This window comes from Myotis brandtii, unplaced genomic scaffold (genome assembly GCF_000412655.1).
Source record: "Myotis brandtii unplaced genomic scaffold, ASM41265v1 scaffold304, whole genome shotgun sequence".
NCBI lineage: Eukaryota > Metazoa > Chordata > Mammalia > Chiroptera > Vespertilionidae > Myotis > Myotis brandtii.
Window position 1 is genome coordinate 371,020 of NW_005361607.1, and position 16,927 is coordinate 387,946.

A 16,927-nucleotide genomic window follows, 5' to 3' on the forward strand; every position below is an offset into this window, starting at 1 on the left:
ATATATTTTATTGATTTTTTACAGAGAGGAAGGGAGAGAGATAGAGAGTTAGAAACATCGATGAGAGAGAAACATCGACCAGCTGCCTCCTGCACATCTCCTACTGGGGATGTGCCCGCAACCCAGGTACATGCCCTTGACCGGAATCGAACCTGGGACCTTTCAGTCGCAGGCCGACGCTCTATCCACTGAGCCAAACCGGTTTCGGCTGAAGGCCATTTTAACTTAATAAATTAAATCAAAGTTAGAATTTGAACTCAGATCTGTTTGAATCTAGGATCTGACTCATAGACCTTGTCCTCTAGTCCCGATTTCTTTGACTTGATATTAGGAGTTTGGCACCTGCTTCTGTGATTAGAATTATAGTCTTGTTATGACAACCAGAGCCCATTCTCACATTTAAGTTGTCAATGGCTTTTTGAAGGTGCTAAGGTCAAATAAAAAATATGGAAGATTTTACTTTGGGTGATGGGCACACAATGCAATATACAGATGATGTGTCATAGAATGGTACACTTGAAACCTATATAATTTTATTAACCAGTATCACCCCAATAAATTTAATTAAAAATATAGAAGAAAACATTTTATTCAAAGATTCTTAAGAAATGTATTAGTCATATTAGTCCTATGCACCATTTAAATCAGGTAACGTCCACACTCAGTACTTAGAAAATTTTCCCACAGTCTCCTTCCCCTACTAGCACCACATAATCAGAAGGGACAAGAGAGTTTCCGGTGCCATTTGTCCAGAGGCCTCATCTCATATTTGATAACTCCTATCAGTTCTGAAAAAATAAATGCCATGCAGTGTGAAAATATGAATGGATCTGGGTTTTATTTGTCAGGCTGTTGTTTTTCAACAGATCGGAAGATGCTCTAGTTATAAGCTTGGTGTTCCTGTAAGGCCTAGAAATAAATTGCAGCAAGTGTAAAAGACAGGAACTACTTCGACTGCAGTTCATTCCCAGATCTGTGCTAATATCAGATCCTGCTTGTCCTTCCTTGCCTAGCCTTCAGCAGCTGATGTAGTCACCAGCTTATCTGGCTTGCGGTTCTATATACCTATGCTTGATGTATTCATGTGCCCCAAAATGAATGAAGCTCTGGAGGCCATATTTTTTCTGTACCAATCTAAGAACTTTGCTGATTTGTGATATCATGTACGGGAAATGTTTTATGCAATGTAAGCAAAACTAGTTACATAGCTAACGAATTATTTTTATTTAAAGAGAATACAATCACGTGACACTAGAAATCTTCTAGAAAACCTAGGACATATATCTCACAGCTTGCTCTTTCTTTTTGCTTAACTTCTGATGGGTAAGAAGGAGATAAAAATTCTTATCAGATGTAATTTGGTTGCTAGCAACAGAAACTGCCCTTGGCTCACATAAGCAAAATAAATATTTGAAAGGATATGAAATATTACACAAAATTAGGGAAAAATAAAACTTCAGGAAGTGCCAAATCAAAAATTAGGAGAGATACAGAGACAGAGAGTGGGAGAAAGGGAGGAAGGGAAGAAAGTGGGAATGGAGAAAGTGATAGAGATTAATTAGACAAGGTGAGTCACAACACTGTCCAGGGAAGGGTATGGGACCTTGATTGTGATCCATTACCCCAGAGAAGAACATATTTGTATATAAATGGAAAGTGGATGGATGCTGGACAAGCAAATATAAGTGATTTTTCAATACCAAAGCATTCCTAAAGTACTTGTAAGCTTACATGACTCTGATTGCCACATGCAGATGTATTGCTCAATGCAATTTCTGCTTGGGGACTTCACTAAATAGTGTCTATTTGCACTCAGCACTCAAGTCCTACTCCTTCTATGCTCTTTCCTGTGTTGCAATGCATCCCATACTTGGGAAGGCTAAAAAGAACATTTTTAAAAACTCTCTTGACACCAAAGTTCTGAAATTGATTTAAGTTCCATCAGAGTTTTAAAAGACAGAAGGAAGTGAGAAGTGGGACAAAGATATTTTAAGTATTTATTTTCCTGCAGTAGTAGGAACCCCAGACCCTGGCAGGCATCAGTTTTCCAGTGGCTAAAATGCAGTTTGTACAGCCAAGTCACCAACCTCATGGTCAGGGGCAACTGAGACATGAGCCAGAATTTCCTGCAATGTCCTGGTTTCTAGACTATATCTGCTGAGGGAGGCCTGACCCTGAGCCTAGCAACAGACATCAATTTCCATTCTACTGGGCCTTGCAGTCATTTGAGGGCACCTAATTCCTTATATTGAAGTCCTTTCTAGTGGAGATACTTAAAGGAGCTTCTGTTTCCTATATTGTAGCCTGAATAATACAGGTGTCAGAAAGCTCCTTCAAGCCTGACAGGAGTGGCTCAGTTGGTTGAGTGTCCTCCCTGCACAGAAAGGTTGCTGGTTGCTGGTCAGGGCACGTACTTGGGTTTCCAGTTTGATCCCCAGTTGGGAAGCATACTGAAGGCTACAGAAGGCAACCAATCAATGTCTCAATCTCTCTCTCTCTCTCTCTCTCTCCTCTCTCTCTCCCTTCCCAACTCTCTAAGCATGTCCTCCAGGGAGGATGAAAATAAAAAAGCTCCTTCAAAACTATCAATATAAACTTTGAGCTTTGTTGCACATTCTTCCAGAGCAATGATATTGATCACCAATATTTTGTCTCCATTTTTGCACAGATGGCAGAATTTTGTTGAGTTGTTGAGCAGAGCTTCCTCTGATTTGTCCTCTGACTTGCCTACAGGTGAGTTTAGTAATATTGTTCCTCTGAGGACCTCCTATTTCCCAGAGTTATTGTTGACTCTAATGCTTAGCTCCAACTGTTTGCTTGTTGGGTTTGATTTCATTGCTCCCAGAAATTTAAATGGCTCACCAGTGCAGAAAAAATAAGAGTGAGAATTACCTTAATGACTATTCTTTTAGGGCAGTTGGATCATAAAATGCAGAACTCTCCAATTTTTATTATATCATGAAGTATTCTCTAGTGATAGCCCTTTACGGTGAATGCAGCACAATTATGGAAGTTGTTATTATTTATTGAAACTTTAGTCATGCAGTTCCTTAGATCAAGGGTACAGACCTATCTGACTGATAACTCACACAAAAAACCCCACTCCACAGACGTGTGTGTGTGTGTGTGTGTGTGTTTATGGCAGCATTTTTTAATGTTTTAATAAATGGAAACAATATAAAGATTCTTTAGGAACCATTTCCTTAAATTACAATATATCCAATTGATAAAACTATGCAACTGTAATAACTTGGCTGGCCTAATACAGGAAGATTACCAAGACATATTATTAAGTAAAATTATAAGGATGAATTGGACAAAATATTTAGCAACTAGCTAGTTTTAAATATGACAAGTGAAAAAATATGCATTGATATTAATCTGCTGTTGCAATTTCTCTATATACTATATCCATCAACCATTTACTGATTACCTTTTGGATCAAAATGCAAGGTACTGAGCATCTGAGGGTGGGGAAGTATGTCAGTTTCTATTCTAGCAAAAAAACAAAAACCTTATTAGGTATGTCAAACAGAGGGAACTCAAAACAGGAAATTGGGGGATTTGTTATAGGAATATTGAGAGACTGAAAGAGCGAAAAGAGGATGGTGAGTGTGTTCATTTCCTTGGTGCTGATGTAACAAAATACCACAAACTGGGTGGCTTAAAATAATAGGACTTTATTCTCTCATATTTCCAGAAGTCTGAAATCAATCATGTTCCTCTGAAGGCTCTAAAAATGAGTCCTGCCTTGCCTCCTCCAGGTCTGGGGGCCCCAGGCATTCCTTGGCTTGTGTCTGCATAACTACAAACCCCACCTTTGTCTTCACATGGCTTTCCTCCTTCTGTGTCCCTCGTTCTAAGATCTTCTCTCTTTTCTCTTATAAAGACACCACTCTTCATTGGATGTAAGACCCACCCTAGTCTTCAACTCTTTGAGACCAAGCCTGGAGCCGAAACATTCCTACCACACCACACACTGGGATGGGAGGAGTGGTCCACACAAAGCAAAATACAGTTGCTGTCACTATAAGAGGGTAATGAAGGGAAGGATATCAGAGAAGAAATGAATGCCGAGAAGCCAAAATAATAAAAAATCAACTCCAGTCACATGCATGGCCCATGAGGCCCTTTAGTTGTGAGAATACTTAACCCACTATCTTCCCTTTACATCCTGGGTCCGCAAGGCTCTCTTCTCAGCTCTTGCTGGAACACACTAAGCAGGCTTTGCCCTTGCCATAGTTCTTTTCTGAAATGCTCTTCCCCCAGACATTTTCATGCCTTTCTCCCTTGTTTCCTCACTCATGGCTCTATTTATATGTCACTTCAGAGAGGCCTTTGGCAGATGCCCTGTCTAAAATAGCAACTGCCACTATGTTCTATGCCCATAATTGGCTTTAGATATATTCATAACATTTATCACTACTTGACATTATTTTATGTATCTATTTGTTTGTCCCCACCACTGGAATGCACACTCCATGAAAAGATTATGTCTTGTTCATAGTTGTATCATAGTGCCTAGAACTGGGCCTAGTATATAGTAAGCCCTTAACAAATGCTTGTTGAATAAATGAATGAATTAGAACCCCAGACCTATCCCTACCTCTGTTGTCATAAGCAGGTAATTGAAACTTGCATTGCCTCAGTTTCCTCATATGTCAAATGGAGATAGTTTCTACCTCACAGGGTTATTCTTGAGATAAGAAAACATGAGGGAAGTGTCTGGCATATATAGATATTTGACATATATTGTTTTCCTTCTCACAAAAACTTACTTCATCAGTAGGTCCATTGAGGTCAGTGTTTAGCTACCCTGGCTTCACTTGAGAATTATCTAGGGAATTCTTTACAAGTCCTGAATTGGGTTCTCACCCCTAGAGATTCTGATTTCATTGGCCTGGTGTGATGCCTGGGAATTGGTAATGTTTAAAGCTCGCCAGGTATGAGCATGTTAGCAGCCAGCACTGAAGACCACTGATTCAAGTTATTTGCAGGGAGTCAGTGGATGGGGGAGGGCAGGGAGAGTGCGGGGAGGGAGGAATGGGAGCACTGGCTGTGTAACTATCAGAATCCACGGGAAGCCCTGTAAAACCTGACCCTTCCAACACCTGGAAATCTCTAGAAGCCAGCTTGGCTGATTTCCTCCAGTACAAATGTTCAGCTGGCAGACTAGACAGATGGTTATTATTTATCCTTCCTGCTGTGTTAGAAAGAAAAAAAAATAGCTCTGCCTTGGGGTTTCTCCACCGATTTTTACATGTGCAAATCATTAGCTTTTTATATGCTTATAGGTATTAAGAGGGAGACAGAGAAACTTAAAAGACACCAGGATGACTAGCATGTATTTTCTCCTAAAAGAAGTTTCAGAAGTGCAGACAGTAAAGAGAAACTGAACTAGGACAAAGTCTAGATTCTCTAGACCTTATACTAAAAGGAATAATGCATATGAACAGTGCCCAGAAGAATGCCTGGCACATCCTAGTTAATGTTAAATCCTCTTCTAGATATGCTTAAGGTCACATAATTATAACTAGAGGCCCGATGCACAAAATTCGTGCAAGGGGCTCGGCCCTCACAGCCCTGGCTTCATCTGGAAGGTCGTTCGGCTGCCCAGCCTAATTAGCATATTAAGCTTTTATTATTATAGACCTGGAAGGTCGTTCGGCTGCCCAGCCTAATTAACATATTAAGCTTTTATTATTATAGATAACACAACAACAAATAATAAGTCCTGTTTTGAGCATCTTTCCTATGTTAAGGCAAAATCCCCACATTACTGCAAATTGCTGATATCATTCCCTTTTCACAAATGACAAAATTAAAATCCGAAAGCTTGTAAAGGGAAGAAGCAGAACTAGCATTCGGGTCTGACACCAAAATCCAGAAATCCACCTTTCTGCCCTTATGCTATATACTGTTTCTAGAATCCTGTTAACTCTCTGACTCTATGATTCAGAATAATGTGAACCTCTTTTCATTTACAGGAAACAGAAAGCTTCCTTTACATTCTGGGTGAAATAAGCAGGGGCCATTGCTACTAAGTGATGACGAGTTCCCATGACAACTTAAGTTTTCAGCAGATGAAATTAGACCTGCCTGGAAGAGGCAGGCCTAACTGGCTGTCATCAAGATCCTCATTAAGCATCTATTAAGTTTTACTCTGTATGGCGGCTGGGCTAAGTATGGGAGGATACAGAAATACAGAGAAAACTCCTTCTCTTCTAGGGTCTGAAAAGGAATTGGAGAAACAGAACTATATATTTAGTGATTTTATTTACCAAACTCCAAATTAAGGCACAAGGTTATTCACTTAGTCAACAAGCATGCATTGAGTCCTTATTCTAATGTTGGGTACTGGGGCTTCAGAGATTATGAAATCGCATTGTTTTCTCCATCAAGAAACTGAGGGAGAAGATTCTTAATGATTTGCAGGTGTGGTGTTAAAAGTCTAACAAATGGCTTTTTAATCTGGTAGGTGAATTTATTTATATAAACATCCTTAGATAGGTAATTCTATTAATTAACATTTAGTGAACACTGGCTATGCTCCAGGTATTTGTTTTATCTTTTCTAGTTCATTTAATTTTCACAGTCACCTGTAGGTGGCATTCTCCACATTTTACAGAAGTGGCCATTGAGAGACAAAGAGGTCAAGTAACTTACCCAAGGTCATGCAGCCAGTAGAGAAAGGAGTCAGAACTTATTGAAAAACTAGAGGCCCAGTGCACGTCGTTCATGCACTCAGGGGGGTCCCTCAGCCTAGCCTGTGCCCTCTCACAGTCCAGGAGCCCTCGGGGAATGTCCAATTGACAGCTTAGGCCCGCTCCCCTGGAGAGCAGGCCTAAGCCATCAGTCGGACATTCTTAGCGCTGCCACAGAGGCGGGAGAGGCTCCCGCCATCACTGTTGCACTCGCCAGCTGTGAACTCATCTTCTGGTGCACTGATCACCAGGGGCAGCTCCTGCATTGAGCGTCTGCCCCCTGGTGGTCAGTGTGTGTCACAGCAACCAGTTGTTCTGCTGCTAGGTCGATTTGCATATTAGCCTTTTATTATATAGGATAGTGAAACCCAACTCAGAAGCAGTATGTATTTCTTAACACATTTCATACCGCTCAGGAGTTTTCTCGTGTTTCGTGCGCCATCTGTTATGGACCGCTCACGAGTGTTCTCGTTTTTCATGCCCATGGAAAAAGGAGCGAATCTAGATACTTATGTAAATTTTGTTTGGTCCCTCTTCATAGAGGAAAATGTTTTACGCAGTACCATACGTTAAAAAAGTACTAGGAACTTTAATTGTTTAATTGTTTTTGTAAATAAAAATGTTATAATTATTGAAAAACAACACCTAAAGTGCATTATGATGATTTAAATAACGTGCAGTTTGCCCAAAAATGTGCGGTCCCTGGCGTATGTCTTAGAGATTTCTATGCAGTACGCAATGTGTTAATGGCATATTTGAATTTGCATTAAATACTGGAGCTGAAGCACCCAGAAATCTGCACTGTGTGGTCATTGCACAGATTTGTAAGAGAAATCAGTCTCCAGTCTGATGGAAGGTACTGAGTGATGAATGAGGAATACTCACAATACTCACAATAACTCTGAGAGCAGTGGTTCTCAACCTTCTGGCCCTTTAAATACAGTTCCTAATGTTGTGACCCAACCATAAAATTATTTCCGTTGCTACTTCATAACTGTAATGTTGCTACTGTTATGAATCATAATGTAAATATCTGATATTCAGGATGGTCTTAGGCGACCCCTGTGAAAGGGTCATTTGACCGCCAAAGGGGCCACGACCCACAGGTTGAGAACCGCTGTCTTAAAGGGTTTTAGCAGAAGGTCATTGTGTCTTTTTCCTGAATCCTAAAGAAATTTCTTCTATCCATGAAGACAGCCAAATGAGCAACTTATAGAATCTCTGGGTTAAGGATGCTATTCAAACATCTTCCTGCACAGGATCTCTGACCACTGAAAGGAGCAAGGAAGGGATAAGACAAAGGTTTTACCTGAACTTCAGGCACACACCTGTGTGGAGGGAGAGGCAGAGGTGCCTGCTTCTGTATTAAGAGACAGGATCACTCCCCAGACTGTAAAAGCCCTCCTGATTCAGGGCGGTTCAGGCTATTGTCTGTGCTTATCTGGAACTCTCTGTACCATATGCACCCACCATCACCTTTGCCTGGAAACTCCTACTCACGCTTCAGGTTCCCAGTTTAAGTGTCACTTCCTCCAAGAAGTCTTCTTTGATCCTCTAACACTCACACATACCCCAAAATAAGTTTAAATATTTTCACATTCTCCTGTGTTGTGTTTATGATAGTTGGTAATGAAATGATCATTTTGAGTAGTTATGTAGCATCTGCCTCCCTTTTGAGAGCTCTATCAGGCCAGGAATCCCCACCACCCAACACAGTGCCAGCCATATAGCAGAGCCTCAACATCTTCTTTGCCTGGGGGCATGTGTGTATGTATTAAAATGAAGAGACCAACTCACATTCTCCTGTGTTGTGTTTATGATAGTTGGTAATGAAATGATCATTTTGAGTAGTTATGTAGCATCTGCCTCCCTTTTGAGAGCTCTATCAGGCCAGGAATCCCCACCACCCAACACAGTGCCAGCCATATAGCAGAGCCTCAACATCTTCTTTGCCTGGGGGCATGTGTGTATGTATTAAAATGAAGAGACCAAACTAAACCCTTCCATTTTCTATTTCTTGTCCAGGGAAGGAAGGAAAGGAAACCTCTGCCACCGCAGTGCAGGCTGAAGTCCCTGAGATGTCTCAGGGCAAAACCGAACATATGGTACGCACCTGGGTGTATGCAGCTCGGGGAGGGCTTCACCGGTCCTTCCCCTTCTGGTCTCTGATGCGGGTTCGGCCCTCCCTTCTGGGTTTTTTATTTCCACCCAATGCCTTGATGTCAGAATATCTTTGACTTTGAGACTCTCCTCCGGCAGAGAAGGGAAGCAGAACTCCTAGAGTGTGGGCTGGTGCCTGTCCTAGCCAGCATGCATGCAGAGACCTCATCACCACTTGGTGACAGGCTTGCCATCTGCCCCAAGAAACTGGACCTGTAGCACGTGCACAGGTGTCCCTCCAAAGCCTGTGACCCCTCCACCAGCTGCCATCAAAATAAAGGGTGGTCAGGAGACCTATTTTAACATTTTCAGCCCAGCTTCCAGAAACGGAGGGTGACCTTTTCGCCAGACATCACATTTTAAAATATAATGGGTTCTTTCTTTGCTTTAAAAAAAAAATCTGGCAAAAGCAGTAAAAATCTGTTTTAATATTCCCAGCACTTAGCCAGGAGGAGATGCAGACAGAATTGAAAACCAGCCTGAGTTTTTCTGTTGTTGTTGTTTTTAAAATGCCCGGATTAGAACATAATTCATCTTAAAATGACGGGAGGCCTCTTCATGCACTTCACACTTTGAAATATTTTAGAAAAATAGTATCCATTTTGGCAAGCCACTTGCCATGCAGGAAACAGCAGCAAACGCTTTCTCCTTGAGTGTTAAGTCTGTTGTGAATAAGATTATGAAAAATAGACTTTGCTCTTTTATTTTCCTCTTTTGGAGGGTTTTGCTGCAGCTCTGCAATAATTGATTCTTCTCACATCCCTGTATCAACAGAATTCAGAAAGGGAAATTGAAGCGGAGGTTTGGTAAAGCAACTTTCTTATTGCCCTAAATAAAATCACTCACTCATTCACTGATTCCTCCAGTAAAAATCTGTTTTAATATTCCCAGCACTTAGCCAGGAGGAGATGCAGACAGAATTGAAAACCAGCCTGAGTTTTTCTGTTGTTGTTGTTTTTAAAATGCCCGGATTAGAACATAATTCATCTTAAAATGACGGGAGGCCTCTTCATGCACTTCACACTTTGAAATATTTTAGAAAAATAGTATCCATTTTGGCAAGCCACTTGCCATGCAGGAAACAGCAGCAAACGCTTTCTCCTTGAGTGTTAAGTCTGTTGTGAATAAGATTATGAAAAATAGACTTTGCTCTTTTATTTTCCTCTTTTGGAGGGTTTTGCTGCAGCTCTGCAATAATTGATTCTTCTCACATCCCTGTATCAACAGAATTCAGAAAGGGAAATTGAAGCGGAGGTTTGGTAAAGCAACTTTCTTATTGCCCTAAATAAAATCACTCACTCATTCACTGATTCCTCCAGTAAGCATGTCTTAAGAACTCTGTTCCAGCCACTAACCAGACCTTGAAGACACATAAGTGACTATGCCACAGGCCCAGTCTCCAGTTCTCTGGTGGAAGAGAGATATACTCTAATAACTATTATAACAGCCCACAGTAAGAGCTATAGTGGATAAAGGAGCTGCAAAGAACTGCCCCTCACCCAGCTGCCAGGGAAGGCTTCCCACAAGAAGTGAAATAAGACTCCTGTCTTGAAGGACGAGTAGGAGGAGCCCAACCTATCAATGCGTAAGTGGCAAGAGGGAACAGCATGTATAAGGCATAAAACAACCTCATTTTTCTCTGGTTCTATGTGGCTGGAGAAAAAAATATGTATAAGTAGGACTGAAAGAAGATAGCAAGAGCAAGAACTTGAATGGTCTTGTGTGCCGAGCAAGGAATTTGGCCTTCATTTAGAGGCAATGGGACCAAAACAGTATAAGATGTGTGAGTGAGTGAGTGAGTTGAGCTTAATTTGGGTCCATACAAATTTACCTTTTCCCTGTCTTTAGTGGTCAAACAGAATGTTGAACTATCTAAAGAAATATAAAGTTATTTAAAATCAGTTTCTCACCTCCAAGGATCTCTTTGGAACCTCTAAATATCCACCAAGCTGTATACAAATGTGCCTTTACCTGGGTAGATAATCTAAAGCTTCCTTCAGATTTCTAAAGTGACCCAAAGCTCTAACAAGTATAAGACTCACTCACCACTCAATTTTCTTTATGTAGCTTGCAGCTTTTCCAAAAATTGATTTTATTGAAGTGGATGTTTTAATATTAATCTCTTAAAAATTTACTGGTTGCTGATCATCCATATGGGTACAATTTCATATATCATTCTGTTATTTCAAATGAAGCAATTCTTCACATCCCTAGCAGCAGCTAAATCCACGTTTGTTAACAAACTCAAAACTTGGCTTCTTATTGCAATTACTATTGTTTAGAGCTATTGGATTTTTTTCATAGCTTATAAGTGAGAAGTTTGAAACAAAGGTACAATATTGGAAAAACTCAGGTATTTGAAAGTTGGGGGGAAGCACAGATAGTATACACAAGTTATAGGCATACTTCTATGGCAAATTAGTTAAGATTATTTGGGTTGCAATTACGAGAATCAACTCTACCAACATAATTTATTGGATGAATAGAGAAGCATATTACGCTACCTAAAGTTAGAAATGTAACAATGAACTAAAATCAGGTTCTTAAACATTATCATAACTTCCTCTATCTTTTCTCTCTTCTCTTCTGTCAACTCTATATCTCTCTTATCTATCTATCTATCTATCTATCTATCTATCTATCTATCATCTATATCTCAACTGACCAGCTTTTGCTCATTTCCAGTACAGAGTGGAAAACCTGCTAGAGTACCTACCTCTCACCCAGAGATCTCCGTTTGTCTATCTCTCTGTCTATACCTCTCACAAATATTTCCAAAATCACTAGATAATGTGTATATTGACCCACTTTGTATTAGATGCTCAGACCTATACTAAGTACTTAGCTATATGTCGGTTCTCTCTACAACCATGTAGAGAGCAGCAATTCCTGGAAAAGTGGAGCTGGGTAGATCAAACTATAACCTGCTCTCTACATGGTAGGTGACAGGATGGTCCCGCTAAGACTTGTTTGTCTATTTATTCTTTAAAAAATCTTTTATTTTATACTGAACATGGGGTTATGTTACCAAGATGAACTAGACATAACCTCTACACCCTTGCTCTAGTTCTGTCTACCATTCAATGTAAGATCTTAGTAAGTCATTTCCACTCTCCTCAGCTTCCTTTGTTAAATGAATGGAATGGACAGAACTAGAGGTGCTTTATGGTCTGTTATAATGAGCCCACTAGCCTAAGGTAATAGCACTGTTGTTTCAACCACTCTTTGTCAAGAAACTCACATTCATGATCCAGAGGTTTTCCCATCAAGATGTTGTAACCATTTCCTGAAGCCCATGTCCTGTTGGTGCCACTAATATGAAGACTAAAACATCATGAAAAGGCTCAGCCAGTTACAAAAACTTTGCTTTGTGTAAATCAGAAATGCAAACAGAATAAAAGTCATGATTTCACCCTTCTCCTTAAAAACACACACACACGCACACTCAGATAGTAGTTTACGTCCAACAAGACTTGGCAGATATGGTCCTATGGCACTGAGGATTTGAAACTCATCCTCCTACCTTTAAAAAGCCAGACCTTGCAATAAATCATACTAGTTGTGTGGCCTCGTCTCTGGCCAAAAGACTGGAGGCGCTCTGGGTGGTGAATGTGCTGCCAGTGAGATGCTTGTGTGTTTTTTGGTAGAAGTCTCCCGAAGAGGAGCTGCAGCCAGAAAACCTTCCTGCTGAGATGTCAGCCCCCAAAGATCCCCTGAGCTCTTTGATGATCAGACCAGTCTCACAGCCATTTGTGAGTCCAGTGATGGAGAACAAATCTGAAGAATGTGAGATGTGGATTGACAGGTTCAGGAAGCTAGAAAATGCCCTCTACCTGTGTGATCTGAGTAATACAGGTGAGTGTGTGAAGCTGATATACCTTTCTCTTCATGTTCTCGTCTGAAAGTGGACACATCTTTTTTTCACTTCTTAAAAAATACAATTTTCCTATAAACCTAGTGCTTGGCGCTGTGCTGAGCACAATCAAGAAATATAAAGATGAATCAAGACATGAATGAATCCCCCACCAGTCTACTTACAGTTTCCTTGTGTCTCTGATCCTCCCTCCACTCTACTACCTGAGTCTCTAACCTATAATCCAATCTCATTCTCCTAAATAAAATACTTCAGCATGCCTGCTAACAGGCTAACTCCACACTTCTTAGCAAGGCAAAACCTGGGTCCTATCCACCTGACTGATGAGTCTCTTCTCCTTCAATTGTTATTCTTTCAGCATAACTTACCCAGTCATAATGAATAACTTGCCTTCCTCAGACTTGCCTTGCTTTGTCCTAAAGCCTGCCTTTTCTAACCCTACACCCACCATCTGAGCTGTTTGCCTCTTTTCTACCTACCCCACCACCTGACACCTCCCATCTTTTCCACCTGACTACTTAATACCTATAAATCTTATATGTTGGAACTAAAGCTCTATTCCTCTGAGACTTCCCTGATTTCCCCAGACAGACTTAGGCAAACCTTTATCTGGTCTCTCAGAGTTCTTTAATATCCATTATCATATTGGACATAGTGTATTTTTTTAGTCTAAGGGCTTAGTACTATCTCACCAGTAGACTACATTACCTTTTTACCCCAGCACCTTGCACAATTCTGTTTAACATAATTTTGAGGCAGCAAATAAATGTGTGAATGTACACAAATAACTAAATCCAAGATGGAAGGTGCTAAATGCATTAGAATGTGCTATGTGGGTATTCAGAGAAAGGACAATTCCTTCCTAGTGAGGTGATCATAATGTGAAATGGATCATTAAGATAAAAGGCAGTTTGTATACAAAGGAATGAAATACGGGGTCCTTCCTGGCAAAGGTGCAAGTTGGCCAAGCAAAGTACTATGTGTAAAGCTCAATGCAAGGAGGTTTGGGTAGAATATAGGTGCTATTAAGAAGAATAGTAATTGAATGTCAACTGTAAATTAAAACAAAAAATAAATAAAAAACTTAAAAATAAAATAATAATAAAAATTTTAAAGAAGAATATTAACTGATAGAGGTGGAAATATGGGATGGGACCAGATCTAGGAAGCTCTTAATTGCTGGACCAGAGAATTTGAACTTAATGAAAAGACAGTGAGTAGTTTCTAAGCAGGGGAGTATGTGATAAAGTTGTATTTCATAAAGAGCCTTGATGTGTGAATGAATAAAGAAGAAGATGAAAGCAGGAAAAAGGGAACAGAGGCCATTGCAATGTCCAAATGAGAGAATGAATTCCAGAATTCAGAGACTTGGAGAATGGAAAGGAGGGAGCTTATAAAAAAGCACATGGACTGAAACTGTTGTATTTAATCACATAGTGTGGTTCATGAAGAATTAGTGTATGATATGTGGAATCTAAAAACATTGAACTCAAAGAAATAGAGATTATAATTGTGGTTGCTAAAGAAAATGGGGAGACATTGGTCAAAGGGGGCAATCTTTCAGTTATAAGAGCAATAAGTTCAGAGGATCTAATGTATAGGGTGGTGATTAAACAATACCCTTTGTACACTCGAAAATTGGTATGAGAGTACAGCTTTTATGCTCTCCCCATAATAGTATCAACAACAATGAAATGGTGATTATGTGAAGTAAAGGTTGTTTTAACTAATCTTATTGTGGTAAACATTTCACAATATATACATGTATCAAATCATCACATTGTACATCCTAAATTCACACGCTATTATATTTCAATAAAACTGAAAGTAATTAATTTTTAAAGAGTTAGTATACACATCAGTACTCCCTAGAAGTAATTATACAACAATATCAATGCCTGTCTTTTTCATTCTCTCTCTTTTTCTTTTTGTTTCATTTTGTTTTGAATTTCCAAAAGAAATGAAATATATACCACATGAAGTATAACTACCCTCCATCACCCAAGGACTTTTAATAATTATAACAAAGAAAGGAAAAGATAAAAATTTCCAATGAAAATTTATTTAGCTGAATCAGAAAATTATTTATTAAGCATCTCTTATGAGACCAGCACTGTGCTAGAGGCTGGAATGGGAGGGAAACAAGAAAGAATGAGACATGGTCTCTGACCTCAACGGGATTTTAAGTAAGAAGGTAAGACAGAGACTAGCAATAGTTTGATACCAATCTTTAAAAACAAACAAACAAACAAAAAAACACCAAACAGCATATAGTAAATTATTACAAGTAAAGACACAAATAAGAGTTAAAGAGTCCAAAGGACAGTGAGAGAGATGAAAAGAAACTCATTGTCTAATGTGAGCTGGGGTACTCAGAGCAGGCTCCATGCAAAAGAGAGCTTGAGATTAGCCTGAGGAGCAGTATACTTTGGATAAGTGGGTAGGGCATTCCAAGTTTGAAACCATCTTCTGCAAAGTTTGGAGGTTGGAATGAAGTTTGGCGAAGGGAGTCAACAGGTCAGAACTCGAGACTCATGTTGGTTGAATAGTGAAGTTGAGACGCTATTATGAATCCTGAGAGCTAGGGTGGGGCTTCATTCTCTACCCAGTGTTCAGCAAAGGTTCACCCAGAGGAGAACACAAGGAAGCTGAGATAGATAATTTAGGGAAGATACTGGAGAAAAGGAGATTAAAAGATTATTGAAATAATCATTACTCTAGGTACTCAGACCAGTACTGTGAGAGTGGTGATGAGTTACAAACACAAAAATGAAACAAAATTAAACAGAAAACTGAGTAGAAATAAAAGACATTTTCAAAGAAACAAATGCTGACTTACGATGATGGATGATGGATCATAAACTTAGTTGCTAAGAGATTCCCCAAAGACCAGGACCTTTCTCATGCTTCTGAACTGTTCTGAGGAAAAACGGCATTTTGTTGACTTTGGAGGCAGATTCCAACAGATCTGAAATGCCTTTCTCATGGCCTCTTTACTATTTATGTCTGTTTTCTCTGTTTCTATGAAATTCAGTAGTTCCTCAACAGCCAAGGAATGTGTCAGGCAGATCTGGAAACATCTATTACTATCTTTAATTAGGAAAGAGGATTAACTGAAGTCATTTTGTTGGCATATTAACCCCAATATTTAGCAAACCACCACTGCCCCATTCTAAACACTGAGCAGATGATACCTATTTTGCCCACTGATGAATCACTGTTCTTTATTATGTGCAAGGAAATATGTAGGCCAGGGTGTCCTCCATCCAGGATGAAGGCAGACCATCCATCATCAAATTTGCGTTTCTGGGAACCTACTTTGTGCTTATTTTCTAATGGGGGTTGTCAAGAAAATATCTTTGAATAGAAGGAATAAGAAATGACTGGATAACTGGTCATATTTTCTAAAGAAGGAAAGGAAGTTGAGATAAATGTTGGGATGAATGGTAGATTTGGAATTTTCCCAGTGAACTAAAGGCTGGGTGAAAAGTATTTTAGAGTTCAAGGTGACAGAATGCAATGAGAGCCCTCAAGGACATTCTCTGGGTGGGTCTAGAGTTCTAGACTTTACATGCACTGCCTCACTAACTCCTCATATCAACCACATGTTGAAGGAATTAGTGTCCTTATTATGGAGAAGAAAGCCAAGTTCAAAGTAGGAAGTTGAACCATACTTCAAATCCAGATCTATTGGACTTCCCACTACACCAAACTCCCATGATATACCAGAAAGGACATGAGTTACTTTTGTTGCTTTGTTGACTTTTACCAAAAAAAACCTAGATTCAAGTTCAGATGTTACCAATTTCTGAGTCCTGAAAGCCAATCACTTATATTATGTGAGCCTTTTCCTCCACTATAAAAGAGGACAGATAATGATAAAATGTACTTTCCAGATTTGAGAAAGGATCACATGAGATCTGAACGTTCTTTGTGAACTATAGAATGAAGTGGATGCTAAAGAGGTTCTTCTTATTATTTCTTTCATTTTTATTCTGGTGGGAGAAAGACCAGCTTTCTATCACTAAGATGGATTGTAAGGGTTATTTTAGGCAGCTGCTGTGGGCAGCCCCTAATGACTGTAAATCAGACAGATACAAATTCCAGTCAGTGGACTTTTTTTTTAATCCTCACCTGAGGATATGTTTTGTTTTGTTTTTAAATTGGTTTTTAGAGACAGAGGGAGGGA

At 39.6% G+C, this 16,927-nt stretch overlaps 1 protein-coding gene across 1 annotated transcript in view; it reads left to right on the plus strand.

The window, feature by feature from the left end:
- The window catches only part of LOC102259511 (chromosome unknown open reading frame, human C1orf87), a 76,672-nt gene that overhangs the window by 55,906 nt on the left and 3,839 nt on the right, over nt 1–16,927 (plus strand). Inside the window, exons 8-10 of the mRNA XM_005869838.2 lie at nt 2,669–2,733; nt 8,730–8,809; nt 12,512–12,719. Coding sequence (XP_005869900.1) covers nt 2,669–2,733; nt 8,730–8,809; nt 12,512–12,719 — 353 coding nt within the window. The remainder of the gene's footprint in view (nt 1–2,668; nt 2,734–8,729; nt 8,810–12,511; nt 12,720–16,927) is intronic.